We start from the raw sequence: 18755 nt of genomic DNA on the forward strand, positions 1-18755 counted from the left end.
GCTAATATTTATTGACATCTTATTAATGTTATGTATTTTGAACATAACTTTACTTTTGTGGCAAAAATAATTGTTAAAACTTCTTTAAAACTACTTAAACTGTGTGTTTTTTACCTTTTGGGACTGGGAAAGTGTTTAAAGTACTTTTTACTGTGTTTTGTGGGAAAAAGTTAAATTTTTCACTACCTTCCTGTTTAACTGACTACTGCTGCTAAGTTTCCCTAGGAAACAAACACGTTTTTTGAATTGACCATGGAATGGTCTGACCTTCTTCCAGACACAAAAAGAAAAAAGGTAATTAAACAGCTTTTGCCATCATAGCAGTCTGTTAATTTGCCACAGCCACAGGTGTGTAACTGTGCTGTGGCCAAAGCTGGTTCCTCAACAACTCATCTTTTTGTTCAGATCCCTGTTGTGTTTTCCATATAGCCACCATGGACAGGGGGTTAGTCACATCCTCTGTGGCTGCTGAGGTTACCTCAGTGGGAAAGGTAGAGCCACATCAGTCAATGAATGTGCCCTTGCTTACTCAGAATGCAGTGCCAATCCCATGTGTTAGCTGTTGCTAGTAAAACTAGATATGTGTGGTCTTTTTTTGTCAGGAATGTTACAGCAAAGACTAAACATTTAACTTCTCCTGTGTCAGTTTCCCTGGACAGGAGTAATTTATTGGGTTTGGCTAAGGGTCTTTTGCAAGATATGGACCCTTCTTGTAAGGTGGTTTCTGGTAAAAGAAAAAAGGGGATTCCTCTTTCCCTGAAGAGTTCAAAATGAGGATCTGTATGGGACGTTAGAGACACATGAATTTTTTTCTCCTCAGGTTTCTGATTCAAATTTTGAAGAGAGTATGGTATCTCAATTATCCTGTGAAGGATTCACTTTTTGCGAGACTATTCCCAAAATGAGCCAATGTTTTCAGTGAGAGAACACTGAGTTTTCTCAGTCTATCAGAAAATACCATGAATTGCTACAATTGGAATTTTTAGAACCCTCACCAATCGTCAGTGCTGTCTGTATTGGAGGATGTTTAGTCACAGCCTGGGATTTTATGAACAACCAACTTGCTGCCCTTAAAAAAACAGACAGAATGTACAAAATGTCCTCATTTTCCAGATCTGACCTAAAGCTATAACTTAAGTTAAACTAGCTACTGCCAAACATTTTGTTAATTTGAATCCTTCTGATGATGGTAAAATCTGTTGATATGTTTGGGGAAAAATTGCATGATTCTATCTCTTTGATTTTTTTAGAATTCTGAATTGTCAGGGGCATATGTTAAAGTTTATACTGACTAATCATGAAAGTTATGAAGAATGTTTTGGGTGCAGTTTCTCTTGAGAAGGAAAATCTGTTTAGTGTAGACTAATTTCTTCTGTTTCTCAGATCACTACTCATTGGTTAAATTGTGTTTATCACTGTAGACACTGCTTCTAGGGCTGTTGCCACTGGTACTGTTTTGAGGATTTTTGTCTGGCTGCAGTCTCAGAATCTCCCAGAAAATATCAAAAATTATAACTGGAATTCCTTTTTGGGTTGAGATTTAGTTTTTGGACTTTCTACTGCAGATGTTGTCAAACAGAGGAGGTGGGCGGTTGGTATAATGGTTAAGGTGTTTACCTGACAAAGAAAAAGTGCAGGGTTTGAATCTCACATGGGGTAATTGGCATTTAATGGTCCACAAGGACAGTTAGCCTAGTATTAATCTATGAATCTGTTTCAAGGTTGGTAAGTTGATTTAGGGAATTTCTCAGATTTTTCAGCCCTCCTTCTCTAATTTTTTCAGGGGATTTTCTGCTTCCTCATCCCATTTTGACAAGAAAAAATAAACAGTCTCAGCAGAACGCTAGTAAGCGTACATTCATATCAATGGCAGAAAGGTCCCAAAAAGAAAAATGGAACCACCCAAAACAAAGGACAGTCAAAAAGGTAGAATGACTATACAAGGGATCTTGTTCCCACCTCCCACCTTGGCAGTCCATTATCCCTTCCAGAAAGTCTGGATCTTCATTTCTGTCTCTTTGGAAACGTATTGCTTCATACAAATGGTTTCTGAATGTGATCCATCAAGGGTGCAGAGGTCAGTGGAAGGAAATTCCTCCTTCCCAGGGAATTCTTCCTCATTCACCAGGTTAAACTCTTCTGCCCTCTCCTGTCCTACATGTCATATGCTATGTCAGGGGGTAAGAGAAGCAGTCTCTCCATCCTAGTTGGGGAAAGGGTATTATTCAATAATGTTTTTAGTGCCAAACAAGGAAAATTCCTGGAGACCAGTTTTACATTGTTTCTGAATCAGTTTGTGATAGTGACAGAGTTCAAAATGCTATCACTTTACAGCCTGCTATCCCTTCTTTCATCGGAGTTTTTTTAGTAACCTTAGATTTAAAAAATCCATATCGTCACATTCCTGTTCATCCAGATTTCACTTGATCTGAAGTAGTTTACTTCATATGGTCTTCAACTTGTGGGATACCAGATCCGTATTGGATCCAAGCCGGCAAATTTATTAGCATATGTTCCGAGCTCCAAGCTCCTCCCCTTACCCATAATACACCTCCACTACCTTCCAACCCCCAGATCTCATTTGCCGCGGCTAGCTGAAGCATCATAATCTCCAGAGCTCCAGGTTTCAAGTGGGTATAAAACTTTTAGAACGTCTCATTTTCACTCTAACTTTAGTTAGTGATGGTGTAGGTTCCCCTTTCTCCTCCCCTTGCATGATGTGTCGAGTTTTTCTAATTTTAGAGTTGTTAGCTTAGTTTAGAGTAGTTGTGTGTGTGTTTTTGCTCCCCCCCCCCAATGGGTTCTGTGTGTGATTGTGGTGAGTGGGTGTTTTCAGTGAGAAAGAAATATTTTTTTCAGTTATTCTTTCCACTGATACTATGGCTGATAAGTTGATATTTAAAAGATGCACTGAGTGTGGCCATAAGATATCCCCTGCAGGTGGCCACACTCTGTGTGTTATGTGCTTGGTAGTGGCCCATCTTAGCACAGACTGCACTATATGCACAGGGTTTAACCCATGCACCATCAAAGACAGGAAGGCCAAGTTGGCCCTGAAAGGCCTTCTTCCCCCTTCTGAGACAGTTGCCTCATCTTCGGCTTCGGTCACAGCGGCTGCTGTGGTGCCTGTCCTCCTTCTCTTCCCCTGGCTTCTCCTTCCTCCCAGGCTGGGACTTAACCACCTGTGCAAAATCCTGTGGAAAAGGGGCAGAGAGAAGGAGAGAGAGTCGAAGTCAAGGGAAAAACATAAGACGTCTCTGGACCTCCCTTCACCGGTCAAGACTCTTATGATCCGTGACTCCCCTCGTCTCTGACCTCCAAGGTTTTCCCGGAAGCCAGAGGTGACATGCTCTGCATCTAGGGCCTCAGTGCCCCGACCCGCAAGGTCGGAGTCCGTGGCTTTGTTGAGATCCACCTGATCTTTATCTGAAGTCGACATGGATAAAATGATGAGGAGGTTCATTCGTACTCAGATCCAGATTGGGGGGGGGGGTCTTGCCAACCCCCTCTCCCTCAGGACGGGGGAGCTCGCTTCCTTTTTTCCAACTGATTTCTCCTTCTCTGATCCATCCATTGGGTTTGAAGTATTCGGATCCGAGGATGGCTTTAGTCAGGGGGTCAGCGTACCTGCTTCTTCGATGTTGACAGCTGCCTGGAGTGTGTCAGATCCGACCAGCTCTGATCCGAGCTGTTCTCAGAGCCGGAGCGTGGGTGTCGGATCCAAGGGAGTGGAACTTATTTCATCGGCTCCGCCTTTGTCGGGCCAAGTTCCCTCCCTCGGAGCTCCGTCCACTTCGGGCCCGGCTCTGATTCTCTCATTGGATCTGGGGAGACTGGCCTCCTTATTGGTTCCACAGGTGGTTCATTCTCCCTCGGCATTCAACATGGTAGAAAGGGTTCTCTCTGCTGGATTGAGACCCCTGACTGTCCCCTCGGACTCTGCCCCGACCCCCTCAGCTCTCTCTATGATTCCCATCATTTTACCAGAGAGACAGCCCATGCTCGAGGAGCCCCAGATGGTTCTCTCTGAGGAATAAGTGGCTTGCGAGTCCCCCCCCGGAGAGCCCCATCGGAGGTGCCTCGCAAGCATACATGCAAGAGGAGGCACTTGGACTCCCCTGAGTCCCTCACCGAGGATACGGACTTGGATGATGGGGAAGGTTGCCCCAGGTCACCTCCCAAGGAGACTCCAATGCAACCTGGTAAAGGAGCTGGAGGAGTCTCCCCCTAAGTCTATGTCACAGGAGGACAGGGTCTCGTTCTCCACGTGGATGGCTACTTTGAAAGCAGTCTCCATCATGTCCATGTGACTCTTTTTACATGATACTGAAAAAGCAGCTAGGGCAGCTGGGTCCGGCATGTCAATGAGGCATAATGCCTGGCTTAGATTATGTCAATTTTCAGAACCTTTCAAGGTGTCGTTTACCAATGCCCCTTATGACGGCTCTACTGTTTTTGGTAAGACCATCAAAGAGACGTTAGTACAGAGTGAGAAGGACAGGAAGACACTGTCTGCCATTGAGATCCACTTCTTGAACCCTCAAAGGTCTTTTTCCCAGAACCAGAGAGGCAAAAGAAGATGTGGTTCTGGAAGTCACAGTCTTCCCGGGACACTCAGGGCTTTTATTCCTCCAGAGGCAGAGGGGGACAGAATGGATGCCGGCACAGAGGCAGAAGGGGTCCGAGGAATTTTGGGTCTCGAGAAACTTTCTTGGACAGACCCAGGCAGCAACCCTGTGGGGTGGCCTGACTGCTGTACTCTAGAGGCAGTCGGGGGATGATTGTCCTTGCACCTAGAGGTATGGGAGTCCATAACATCAGACTGCTGGGTGCTTCAGATCACATCCAGAGGATACTCTATCCACTTTGTGGGTTCCCCCAAATCTCCCAAACACCTCATGGATGTACCACCCTCACAAAGGGAGGCAGCAGCACAGGAAATTTCCAAGCTGCTAGAAAAATGAGCCATCAAAACCGTCCCCCCAGATCAGTCTGGATCCGGCTTCTACTCCAGGTTCTTTTTGGTGCCAAAGAAAATGGGGGGCTTATGGCCCATTCTTGACCTTTCTACGCTGAATTTGTCAGTTGCCAAAGAGAAGTTCTGGATGGTCACACTACAGTCCATCATGCCGTACCTGCAAGAGAGTGACTGGATGTGCTCGTTAGACCTCCAGGATGCTTACTATCACATGCAAATGTACAGAAGCTCCAGGAGGTTCCTCCACTTCTGGCTAGGAGTCAATCATTACCAATTCGAGCACTACCCTTTGGTCTGACCACAGCCCGCAGGGTGTTCACCAAAGTGATGGTGGTGGTACCGGCTCACCTGAGGCTTCAGGGGATTAAGGTCTATCTGTACCTGGATGATTGGCTTCCCACTGCTCCCACCAGGCGTCTATTCTCCCAAACCAGGGATTATTTCTTGATCCTTATCTTGTGTTTGGGGATCACAATCAAAGCATCCAAATCACTCCTAGATTCTGTACAGGTGATAGACTACATTGGCGCAAAGATAGATACTTTACAGTGCAAAATCTTCCTGACCTCGGAGAGGGTACAAAACCTTTAGATGCATGTCTCTCTAATCTACCATTCTCATCTTCCAATGGTGGAACCAGTGTTGGGGCCTTAGACTCAATAGCGGCGACCATATCGCTTTTCCCGTGTGCCCGGTTACATATGAGAATTCTACAGTGGACTCTAGCTGTACAATGGCCCCTGTTGGAACTTACATTGGCGTATCCAGTTCAACTCAGTCAAGTCTGTCGGTTGTCCCTCATATGGTGGAAGTGTTCTCCGGACATTTTGGAGGGACGACCCTTTTTTCCAGCCCCGGCCCAAGCCACAGTGACCACGGACACCTCCCAACTTGGATGGGGGGGGGTTGTTCGGGCAGGACAGTCCAAGGCCTGTGGAGACCAGCTTGCACATAAATGTTCTAGAGACGAAGGTGGTCCTTTTAGCGTTGCAGACCCTTCATGCCTTTCTTCTTCTGGGAACGATTACAATTCAACATGTCAGTGATTTGGTATATCAACAAACAGGGAGGGACCAGATCTTACTCTCTTTGTCACGAGGCCATGAGAGGGTGGGAATGGGCAATCTCCACCGGTCGCTTTCTCATCACAATGCACACTCCAGGACAGTCCAACATCCTAGCGGACAGGCTAAGTCGGACTATTTTGATGCTTTACGAGTGGTCTCTGAATCTTTCAGTTGTGGAACAGATCTTCTGCAAGTGGGGTCAACCTTGCCGCGATCTCTTTGCATCTTCTTCCAACGCGAAGTGCAGGGAGTTTTTTGCTCTGAACCCCCTGCTGGGGAGTTCCCAGAGATGCTCTAGTACTTGCTTGGCCTCCCAGTCTTCTGTATGCTTACACTCCAGAACCTCTTATTCTGAGGTTTCTACAGAAAGCTTGTCGACTGGGGAGCAAAATGATCCTCATTGCCCCGGTTTGGCCTCGCCAAGTATGGTTTCCCTTCCTTTGGGCTCACCTTCTGGCTCTGCCTTGGATCTTGGATCCCATTCAGGATCTGATTTCACACCCTTTCAGGGGTTCCTCATCAGAATCTGGACAGTTTGAAACTCACAGCTTGGCTGCTCTAGTTCCCGTGATTGCTAGGACTCCTGGATTATCCTCCTCAGTTAGGTCTATTTTGGTGGCTGCTCATAAGTCTTCGACCAGTAAGGTTTATTGCAGCAAGTGGAAATGTTTTTCTGTTTGGGCCTCTCAAAGGAGTTTAGACCCCTTCACAGCTCCTGTTTCCGCCATTCTTGATTTTCTAGCTGATATTTTTCAACACGGAGCTAGTTCTTCTACTGTCAAGGTTCAGTTGGCTGCCATTTCTCATTTTCATGTGGGTGAGAATTCTGCCTCTCTCGCCTCCTCCAGACTGTGTAAAGGTACCTTTTTGTTATGCCCCCCCCCCCCGGTCAAGGATCCTGTTCCCCCATGGGACCTTACTATGGTTCTTCAAGCTTTGGCTGCTTCACCATTCGAACTTGCTGCAACCGCAGATCTGAAATATTTATCTTGGAAAACAGCATTGCTGGTGGCTATTACCTCTGCCAAAAGGGTTTCAGAACTGCAGGCCTTGTCCATCAAAGTTCCTTATATGATTTTTCACAAAGATAGGGTTTCCCTTCGGACCAATCCATCCTTTCTTCCTAAGGTGGCATCACCAGTCAATATCAATCAGACTATCAATTTGCCTGTGTTCTTTCCTAATTTTACTAACAAGATGGAATACAAACTCCACCTGCTGGATGTTCACAGGCAGTTACGATTCTATTTACACAGGACAAAAAATTGCTGTAAATCTGATTAATTGTTTGTATCCTTCTATAAACCTTTGTTGGGGAAACCTATCTCCAAGGTCACTATTGCTAGATGGATTTCTTCATGCATCCTTCAGAGGCATGTCTCCTTCGGGTCAGGTGAGAGCTCATTCCACTAGATCAGTGGCTACATCTGCAGCTTTTTGGTCTAGAGTTTCTTTAGATGATATTTATTCTGCAGCTACTTGGTCCTCATATCATACATTTATTTCTCATTACAAATTGAATTTGACTTCCAGAAGAAGAGCATCCTTTGGTTCCACAGTGCTCCAGAATATCCTTCCATGAGGGCCTCCCAGGAGTTTAGTAGCTGGGGACTCTGTCCCACAGGTTGAAGACCAAATGAAGTAAACTACTTCAGATAAAGAAGTTATTTACTCACCATAACATTCCATCCGAGTAGTTCTACTTCATTTGTCTTCAACCGTCCCTCCCCCCTTCCTCCGGACCTTGGCATATGAACAGCCTACGGGTTGCAGTTATAGGTCACAAGTATTTTTTCAGGTCGGGTTATCAGTATAAGATTCAGCAAACTTGATCTGGGGGTTTGAAGGTAGCAGAGGTGTGTTATGGGTAAGGGGAGGAGCTTGGAGCAGATGCTAGTAAAGTTGCCAGCTCGGATCCGCTATGGATCTGGTATCCCACAGGTCGAAGACAAATGAAGTAGAACTACTCAGATGGAACGTTATGGTGAGTACATAACTTCTTTTTTCTTTAAGTTTTATTTGTTTGGATCACATTATCTATTTTCTGCCTTACTCTTTAGGCTATCTACTGTTCCAAGATTGTTCACAGTCTCTAGCTCTAGTTCTAACTCGTTGCAGGGTATTTACATTTTCCATATTTAGACTTGCTTATGTTTACAAAGTCCTTTTCAAATTTCCAGGAATCTCACTGTTGGGTAAGAGATCTTGTACACAGACTGCGATTCTAAGAGAATATTAAAAAATCTTTTTTTGACTCAATCACACAGGATTGTGTTTCTGGGATGCCTGTTAGACACCTCAGTACACAGAGAGCTGTTTCCACAGGAAGAAATAAATCTGTATTTAGATTTATTCCTGGGGCTTTCCACACAGACATCTACCACAGCTAGGGAATACCTCAAGATTCTGAGTCTCATGACAGCCATGATTCTCAAGGTACCTTTTGCAAAACTCCAAATAAGAAAGATGCAATGGTATCTGATGTCTCTTTGGTCCCAGCATCAACAACACCCTTTGTCTTTTTAGACTCCAGTTCTGGCATTTGTGATAAGAGAAATACCTTGGTGGAGACATCAAATATTCTTGCATCGAGTCTCCCATTCACTCCTCCAAAGCAGTCATTACTAGAGACGCATTGGACTTTGCTTGAGGAGCAGTATATCAAGGTGAATAAAAGTAAAAGGCCTTTGAGACAAGAAAGATGGACAAAAGTACATAAGTATAAAAAGATATGTTAGCTCTTATAAAGGCTCTTAACTCTCTGAATGTTTTGTAATCCCTAGGACCGCCTCATAAAGTTACAGACAATACTATAGTGATGTGACACTTAAACAAGCAAGGGGAACCAGATCTTACCTCATATGCAGACTTGTCATGTTAGCTTGTGATATAACTTTACATCACAATCTCACTCTCTAGGCATCGCACATTCTATCAGAGCAAAACTGTATGACAAACAAGCTGAACAAGACTGACATTGGCCCTCACAAATTTAAATTGGATCGGGGATCTTCAAAGATTTGATCCAGATTAGTGGGATTCCTCATGATATTTCTTTTTCTCTCCTCTCTAAACAATCAGCTCGCAAAATTCTCTTCCAGGACTCCATGCAAGAAGTCCTAGAAGACAAATGCTTTTTATTTTCCTTGGACAGGATTGTTTCTGTCTGCTTTTTCACTCATATCTAGGGTACTTCTGAAGATTCAGAAGGAATCCACAAATATCACTGTTGTGACTCCATTCTGGCACAGGCAACAGTGGTTCTCCCTTCGTTTGGAATTGGCTTGGGCAATTATCACAAGCTTCCTCACAGACTGGATTTACTCACACAAGAATCCCAACTCCAAGCAACTGCAGCCAACTGCCTGGAAGATGGGGTCTTTATTTCTTTGGGGCACATGTTTACTGAGGTTGTGCAGCAGGTTAAACTAATACAGGCAAAACAACCTGCCACTAGAAAATCATATAAGCAAATGGAAAAGGTTTTCTAGTTGGTACCAGCAAAATAACCACCACCCATTCTGAGCTAGTGTTTCTCTGTTTTTTTTTCAGTATTTACATGAGTTACTAGGGTATGGCTTATCGTAACTCCTTTGTCAAGCTTCATTTATTGGCCATTTCAGCATCCCTTTTTTCAATGCATTCTCATGTACAAAACATTTTTGAAAGGGTGCTACATAAGAAGTCTCTCAGAAAACTGATGGCTCCTCCTTGGCATTTTAATTTTGTGTTAGAGAAGCTAACACTTCCATTTGAACCAGCTCATCTGGCTGACTTGAGGGTCTTAACATGGAATACGGTTTTGCTGACTAGTCTGACCTCTGCAAGAAGAAAGAGTTGCAAGTTCTTATCATAGGTCAACTTCATTTCATTTTTCACAGAGACAGGGCTTCTTTGAGAATTAAACATTCTTTTATGCATAAAGTGGTATTCAAGTCTACTTTAAGCCAAACTATCCATCTCCCTGTTTTCTTTCCAGAACCTAAAAGTGAGGTAGAAAGGATATTCCATACCATGGATGTCCATAGGGTTACCTATCAAAACATCTACTCTTCATAACATCTAAACTCAAAACATCAAGAACATAACATCTAAACTTCAAAACATCTAAAGCTCATAACATTGAATCTAAAAACATTGAAAACTACAAAACAACCATAAATAACATCCCACACACTGTTTGCTACGTTTATGCAGGGAAGCAAGCCCCCTGCATCCCCCAAGTGGGGGGCTCTGCCTCCACACCCCCGTAAATTAAATATACCAACTTCAAGGATGCACTATAGTGGGGTTAGGAAATTAACATAGTAAAAACTCTGTGGGATGTTATTTATAGTTGCTTTGTAGTTTTCAATGTTTTGAGATTCGATGTTATGAGTTTTAGATGTTTTGAAGTTTAGATGTTATGGTCTTGATGTTTTGAGTTTAGATGTTATGAAGAGTAGATGTTTTGATAGGTAACCATCCAAAGACAACTCTGGTACTTGCTTGATAGAAATTAATTTTTCAGAACTGACAATTAGTTGTTCATTTCTTGTGAAGGGAAGAAGAAGGGACAACCTGTGTCAAAGTAGACAATTTCTGAATGGTTCCCCCAGGCTATTATCTTGTTGTTCCCCCACCGCAAAAAAAAAAAAAAAATTCCAGGCAGGGTCAAGGCACATTCTATCAAGGTCTTGCCTTCATCTCTGACTTTTTGGAAAGGGTTGGACTCTAGACGTATTCTAGAAGCAGCAACTTTTTCCTCTGTACATACTTTTACAGAGCAGTATAAACTAGATTCCTTTTCCAGGTCCAGGACAGGCTTTGCTAGGGTTATTCTGCAGGAGTTTCTGGACCTTTCCCCTTCCACCTCTTGGTTATTCTAAGCTATGGTAATCTACCTTAGTCTACCTCAGCAGTGACCAATATGAAGAACATAGTACAGTTGTGTAAGTAAACGTACCATGACAACATATGTTTGAATGATCACTGCTGCTGTAACAGCTTCCTTTCTCCAGCCCCATTTTTTCCAGGTGTTTTTATGCCAGGGTGTGGACATGGTTTTCTTTTCCTAGCAATATTCTCTTAGGCATTAGTTCCCTCTCTCAGTTGGCATGAAAGCTCTGAAGGGCTTGGGGCTAAAACCTGTCATTTTAGTCAGCTCAGCTTGAGCTGAGAAACTATCTGGGCATGTGGGAAGTGACCTGAAGCTTTGGAAGGTGGAAGAATATAACCCATATAACTAAGACTACTGCAGCAAGTGATCTTTCAAACATCTCAACTGTACTTTCTACATGGTCAGTTTTTGTTGCTCAGTTTACAATTCATGCAAAACCATGCCCATGCCTGACGTTACTTGGAGGAAGAGAGAGTTATCAGAACAAAAATGTGCACAGAGGTCTTTGGAAATTACATTTACAGAGAAACAGTGTATTCTCAGCCTGAGGAATAAGTTGCCACTATGGGTCAACCAAAGTAATGGTTTGTCTACATTTTTATGGCTAGTCTTAATGATGGTTCGTAGAGGTGGGCTAGATTTCTCTTGAAAAAAAAAAAGGCCATAAAAGGTTTTGATATACTGCTTTTTTTTCTGCATAAATGCCCTCATTAGCTCTGACAACACAGAGGATTGAGGCTATGCATTCTTAATGAGCTGCTACTTCTTGTACAGGTTTGAATCCCTCAGCCTCCATTTGCCTAATGTGTGACTCTGAGCATGTAATTTAACCAGATACTGCTCCAAGGCAGTTGGATGATAGGGCTGGGCTCTTCAGTGATCTCTTAGACTGCATGCATAGTAGACGCTTATGAACTTGTGATGATTGATCTGCTGTTGCTTATGTGGCTGTCGTTTATGTTGCTGTCTTTCATTTTTAGCAATATTGTATGAAAATAATTAGTATTTTTGTTTTTTACATTTCTAGTTAACTAATTTTTCAAGAAGTGAAAGGTTAATCAGAGAAATGTTACCAGTGAATGCATGAATTTGAAATATGACTCCATTCCACTGGTAAAATGTACTTCTTCTACTGCCATACAAGTACTCAAAATGACTGCATTTACTCTATATAGCCATCATGCTAGATTGCAGAGATCAATCTTATTAACAGAATAGGCAGAAAAGGGATTCATAACTATATTCAAGAAGCCACCAAATAACTATTAGTAATATACAGAACCTGTGGATATAGCAAACCTGCTGGCTGACAGGTTCAGTAAAAACTTCATTCCCCTGTCCCCGCCACATATACCCCAATGCATCCCTAACACCTGTCCCCCACCTAGTATCTCCAAGGAACAGGTCTTGAATGCCCTCTCCAAGGCCAAAAACACAGCTTTTATGGGACCAGACAACATCCTGGGCTGTGTTCTACATGGATTAAAACAGGAATTAGCATCACCATTGAGCACACTTGTCAGTCACAGCCTAAGCACTGGCTTTGTCCCAGCAGAATGGATAACAGCTACTGTCATCTCTTTGCACAAAGGGGGTGCATCCATGGACCCTGGGAACTATAGACCCATTAGCCTGACCAGCTTTATCAGCAAGGCCATGGAACAAATTCATCATGGACCTTATTAACAAAGATATAGGAAATCTCCAAATGCTCAACCCCATCCCGTTTGGCTTTGTCAAGGGGAGATCATGCCTGTTAAACTTGGTGGACTTCTTTGAGGCAGTCATCAAAGCCCCCCTAGATGAGGGCAAATCAGTGCATACAGTCTACCTAGACTTAGCCGAGCCCTTTGACACAATCCCCCACTCACGCGTCATTGATAAACTCATCCAGCTGGGTATCAACCCATATATTGTCAGGTGGGTTGCAAAATGACTCATTGATAGAACTCATACGGTCAAAATAGGGGACTCAACCTCCTCCAGCAGACCTGTAACCAGTGGTGTTCCACAGGTATCAGTTCTGGGACCCCTACTGTTAGGAATCTACTTCTACAAAATACAGGCTAAAACTAAAGGACTGTGGCTGACAAAGTTTGCTGATGACTGCAAAGTGGGAGTGATCACTGAAACCTCTAGCGATGTCAACATCCTGCAAAAAGGTCTTATGCAGACTAATGACAGGTGCCAAAGTCATGGTCTTAAACTGAATGCAAAAAAAAAATGCATCATCATCATCATCCCCTTAGCCAAGGGTGATGTTCCTGTAAACTATCACATCAATAGCAATGTCCTAAGCACACAGTCAGTGGTGAGAGGTCTGGGCACACAGGTTGACAGCAACCTTAACTTCAATCACCATGTCTCCACAGTGGTAAGAAGGGCATTTTATATTGCTCATCTCATAAGTAAATGGAATTGCATCCAGAAAAAAAGACGTTATAACCCCCCTTTAGTCTTCTCTCATTGGGCCAATAATAGAGTAGAGAGCTCCCTTTGGTAAGTTCCTTTCCAAACACCTGCAGCAATTTGAGAGACCACAAAGGTTCCTTACTAAGAAAATTCAGGGTCTTCAAGATCTGTCTTATGTGGACAGACTGAAATCATTGTCACTTTACTCTGTGTCATACAGACTGCTCAGAGGAGACCTGTGTCTTGCATATAGAGCAATCTCTGACACATCTTTAATGGAAATGCTGCACATTCGCAAGTCAAATGGCACATGGGATCACTCGCTCAAAGGACCTTAACCTGGTATGTGACATCAACAGAACTTGCTGGAGAGACAGATTTGTCTCACAGAAGTTGCCCCACCTTTGGAACAAGCTTCCTATTCATGTTAAACAAAGCCCCTCGTTCGCCCTATTTAAGTGCAGTTTGGATGATTGGATGAGTAACTGCAAATTCACCCCAGGGGTTCCACCTGTGTCCCTCTTGGACAGGGGCAAAAGGTGCTGATTTTAGTGTCTGCTTGAACCAGACACCCTTGGGAACACAGGTTGAACTTGGCTAGGCTTGTAAGGGCCCTGGGGCCGTTAGCCTAGTAACCTCCTATGATCCTGTGATGCCATAATATTTAGTATTTTCATACCTGTTATGAATTGAGGTGACTTTAATACTCTGGCAGTATAATTAATGTACTGTTATAATTTTACTTATATTTTAGTATTTTAAATCTCTTATAATGCATTTATAGTAGAGAACTACAAGAAATATAGCTTTTTTAATATGCTAAACATCATATATGTTGTGAAATATTACTTAAGAATTCCTGTTTTTGATTTTTTTCCTTTGAGACTGAACAGGTACTCATAACTGGGACTTTTTTTTTCAATTCAAAGTAAGGCCAAACAGTAGAAGTCAATTATCTTGCCAGCCAGGAAGCTAACATTTGCAGAGACACTTAAAATAAGTGACAGTGAAAATCAAGTTTAAAATGCAGAACAAACAACTTTTAAGGATTATAGTTAAGAGGCAGAGGAAGGTATTATTGACTTTACTCAGTCATCTTGTTATAAACAGTTGATTAATATTTTATGTTCCTTTCATTCATAAAAGGTTTATATGCAGAACAACCCTTAGTCTTGACAGTCTTACCTTGATATTCTGCAAAGGTCAGCTGTTTCTTTGGAAATGTCAGTGCTGATATCCAGCGAAGTTTCTCACTTCTACAATGTAGACAAAAATATGCTTGTTTAGCTGGGACAAATTTTAAAGTTTACTTATGTTATAGTATTCAGGTTGAAAATAGAATTTTATGGAGATTAAGTTGATCCTCAAAAATCAGAATCTTTCTGAAGAAACATGACTCCTACATATGTATGCAAACTAGAGAGTACATACACAGAGACACAGACATTATACTGATCTCTAATTGATAGAATGTGACTGGAAGAGAACACTAAAGTTACATGGCTTAGAAATGCATTACCTCAGGGAAGAGCATATAACTTTGTAGTGATCTGTAAAGGCAGAATATGACAGGACATGCACAAATTGAATACATATATTGTAAATCTATAAAATACTCAAGAAGGGATATATAAAACACAGGTTTATTTTAGCAGAATTTAAGAACTTGCTAAACTTATGAAATATATACTGAGATGTTTCCACCTTAATAACATGTTTGGTACATTTTGTATTTCATCAATTTTAAATAGTTGTAAAAGGGGGCTCTTTATTAGCTATTTTGTATTTCAAACCATTGTATATTACTGTATTCTGTTTGCAATGCAGTCCACTGGACTTCTGGACTTGGTTATCCCTGAACATGGTCTTTGGACCAAAGCACCCATCTGACTAACAAATGTTTAAATAAAAAATATAAAATACAGTAGAGAGTCGATCATCCAAACGCTGATTATCCAAAACATCAATTACCCAAACACAGCCTTCCAAAGTTTTCAGGTAGGAAAAATCATAAAGTCTGAATATGTCAACATTATACATATTCACTTGTGCGTGTTTTTTGAGATTGTAGCCTGCTCACGTGTGAAAAATATTCTTTATTGTCCACTGGAATTGCTGAATGGTTGAAAAGTGTATTCCTGCATGCAGAAAAAAAAAACATTTTTAAAAGTTTTTTTATCTAGTTAAGTTTTATGTTTGATTATTTGAACTACCCTAGGTCCCACTTAGTTTGGATAATCGACTCTCTACTAGGGTTGTCACCTTTCGTCGTGGCTAAAACCGGAGTAAAGCCACACCCCTGGCATCATCAGTAACTCCACCCACCCCCTCTCTCACCCACATTCTGCCCATTGTGTGATATCACAATGACATCACACAGTGGGAAACTCCCCTTTTCCCATTCCTGCTGCCTGCTTTTGACTGATTTACTATGCTTTTCTGTAAAAAAAACAGTAAATCAGCCGATTTACAAACTCCGATAGTCTGTTTCCTTTTTGAAACAGAATACCATAGTTTGTACAGTGTTTTCCGGACTACCAGAGAATCAGTTTGATTTCCGGATAGTCCGGAAAAAAAATGGAGGGGTGGCAACCCTACTCTCTACTGTAAAACCAAACTGAAAGTGAAACAAAGATTTTACTTAGTTTCCCAAAATAAGTCCCCAGAAAAATGTGCATTATTTCCGGTGCCTTGAATAAGGTCTACAGAGGTATTCATCACCCAGGCATAGTTCTAGGTTTCCCCTTCAGCTCTTCTAAATGTCTGACAAAAATGCCCTTCAGCTCCACCAAACAAAATCTTCATTTGAACTTTCATCTGGCTGAACCCATAATGAGCCTTCCAAATCTATGAATCTTTGGTAAGAACCCCTCATCTTGTCCACAATTAACCTCTAACTGAGGAGCCAGTTTCCAATTACTATTCCATTAACTGTCTAATACAATGAATTTCCTATCTAAAGTGTTGCAAGAATTTTACTAGCAAAAGTCACTTTACTCAGTTGTAAAGGCACACTATCTCCAACACACAAGATATCATGTTTATATATGTGTGTGCGCATGTTTACATATTATACAGTGTGTGTCAGACAGCCTGTTGAAAAGACGTAATGCTGATACCCAAGAGATTGGCACTGTTTGGTCAGCACAGACAGGTGGTCGACAGGTGTGCGAGATCAACAATCCCTGGGGTAGGGGAATATTTCTCTTCCTCAGGGATTGTGTGACCTTGGAGTTAGTATGTATAATTAGTAGGGGGTGTGGGTGGTGCAGGGGGGTTTCCCCAGTTGCAAAACAGGTGCTGTTGGTGTAGTTAGTCTTTTCTGGTTCAATCTCGCAGAGCATGCTGATATTTCTCCAGTCAGCGCTCTGACATCTCCTGGGTGTCAGCATTCTATCATTTCAACAGGATATCCAAGACCCATATATATATATATATATATATATATATATATATATATATATATATATATATATATATATATATATATATATATACACACACAGACATATATTATTATTTTTCATTTGTTTACCGGGAAAGTCCGACTGAACATAGGTCCTTTTTCAGTGGAGGCCTGGGGAAAAAAGCTCCACATACAGTGTAAAACATTAACAACTGACAATTATAAATACATAAGACATTTTGAAAAACATCACAAAAATGTTAGAGCAGTAGGAAATTACTAATCATCACAATTCCCAAGTACATTTACATTATTAGGAATATTATGCAGTTTCCAGGGTACCAATCTAATTAGATCAAGCAGACTATCGCAGTTACAGAGCCAAGAATGCAACAGATGAGATTTTAAGGCTGTTTTAAAGTAAGCAGTGGAAGTTGAATCAGTGATGTTGGTGGGAAGGCTTTTCCAGTGTTTGGCAATAATGTAGCTATAGAAGGACATACCTGCAGAGTTATTAACTTTGGTCACATCTAAAAGGAGCTTTTGATTAAATCATAGGATCCTGCCTTCGGTACTTGGGTGTAGTAAGTTTTGTAATACAGGGTTTTTTTCAGGGTAGGGACTTAATTTGTGGGTTAGTACAAGTTGATTGTAAAGAATGAGATGGGGAAGTTCCAGCCAGTAAGGGAAATGCAGTGATGTGTTCTATGAGGAGAATTTGTTGGAAATTTGGCAATTTTATTATAACATGCTTGCAGTTTAGAATGATCCGATTTTCTAAGATTGGTGAGGACTGTTGATGCATACAAAACAGTGGAGAAGAGGTGGTTACATGCAATGATGGCTATAGTGGAGTCTGTTACAAACTGTTTATTTCTGTATAGCATAGCAAGTTTCTTATGCACTTTCTTTATGGTATTGGATATATGTATGTCAAATTTTTATGTTGTCAGTTTCCAGCCCTAGTAGCTTAGTGTGATTAACTGGAGATATGACTATATTATTGTTGGAGGTGATGTTGAATGTAAAGTTATAAATAGAATGTGTAAGTGGAAAAATCATAAGCTTAGTCTTATTTGGGTTTAAAATAAGTTGTGATTCAGAGAGCCATATATATATATATATATATATATATATATATATATATATATATATATATATATATATATATATATATATATATATATATATATATATATATATATATATATATATATATATATATATATATATGTGTATATAAACCAAAGGGCAAAAAGGTCACATAAACATACCATTCAGAAAAACCTAGGCAAGCCAGTCTTCACTATGTAATTCCTTAAATCTACTCTAGTAGAGGCACATGGGAGATGTGCAAATTACTCCTTAAGGACATACCAGTGTTTCAGCTTCTGAATACCCATGACTTTTTACTTTCTAAGACTTGAAGTATATTCAAGCCAATAAAGCCAAACCCTACATTAAGATGAAGATTTTGTTTGATGGAACTGAAGAGTGTGTATTTCAGGCTTTTAGAATAACCTACTGCTGGAGGAGCTGTAACTCCCCGCAAAGTTTGAGTTTATATTGTCTTGTGGAAAGAGTTGCTCATTGCACTTGTCAATATATATGTATATGGTTTAAAACATTTAAAATAAGTGGGGGGCTGTGCTCCCCACACTCCCCCCTTATTTTATATTCTAACTCCAAGATTGCACTACAGTGGGGTAAAGGCCATATATAACTTTCGATGAAATGAGTTTCGGCCATATGAGTTTTCAGTCAAGTGAATTTCGAACAAATGTGTTTTCTACCAAACAAAGTAGACCGATCTATATATATATATATATATATATATATATATATATATATATATATATATATATATATATATATATGTATATATCTATCTATCTATATATATATATATGTGTGTGTGTGTGTGTGTGTGTATAAAAACAATGGAGGTTAAGTGTTTACATACAAAGACTAAGTTTACTAATCCAATGCAGCAGAGATAAATGGAAAAATGGC

The 18755-nt window shown here is 41.1% G+C and overlaps 1 protein-coding gene across 2 annotated transcripts in view; it reads right to left on the minus strand.

Moving 5' to 3' along the window:
* LOC122808811 overlaps positions 1–18755 on the minus strand; it is a 2021113-nt gene that overhangs the window by 31599 nt on the left and 1970759 nt on the right. For both annotated transcript variants that reach the window (XM_044079872.1, XM_044079871.1), the window contains one exon: positions 14522–14592. In XM_044079872.1, the coding sequence (XP_043935807.1) occupies positions 14522–14592 (71 nt within the window). The remainder of the gene's footprint in view (positions 1–14521; positions 14593–18755) is intronic.

The sequence above is a fragment of the Protopterus annectens genome, chromosome 8.part0 (assembly GCF_019279795.1).
Source record: "Protopterus annectens isolate FY-2018-M chromosome 8.part0, PAN1.0, whole genome shotgun sequence".
In the NCBI taxonomy this organism is placed as follows: Eukaryota; Metazoa; Chordata; order Ceratodontiformes; family Protopteridae; genus Protopterus; species Protopterus annectens.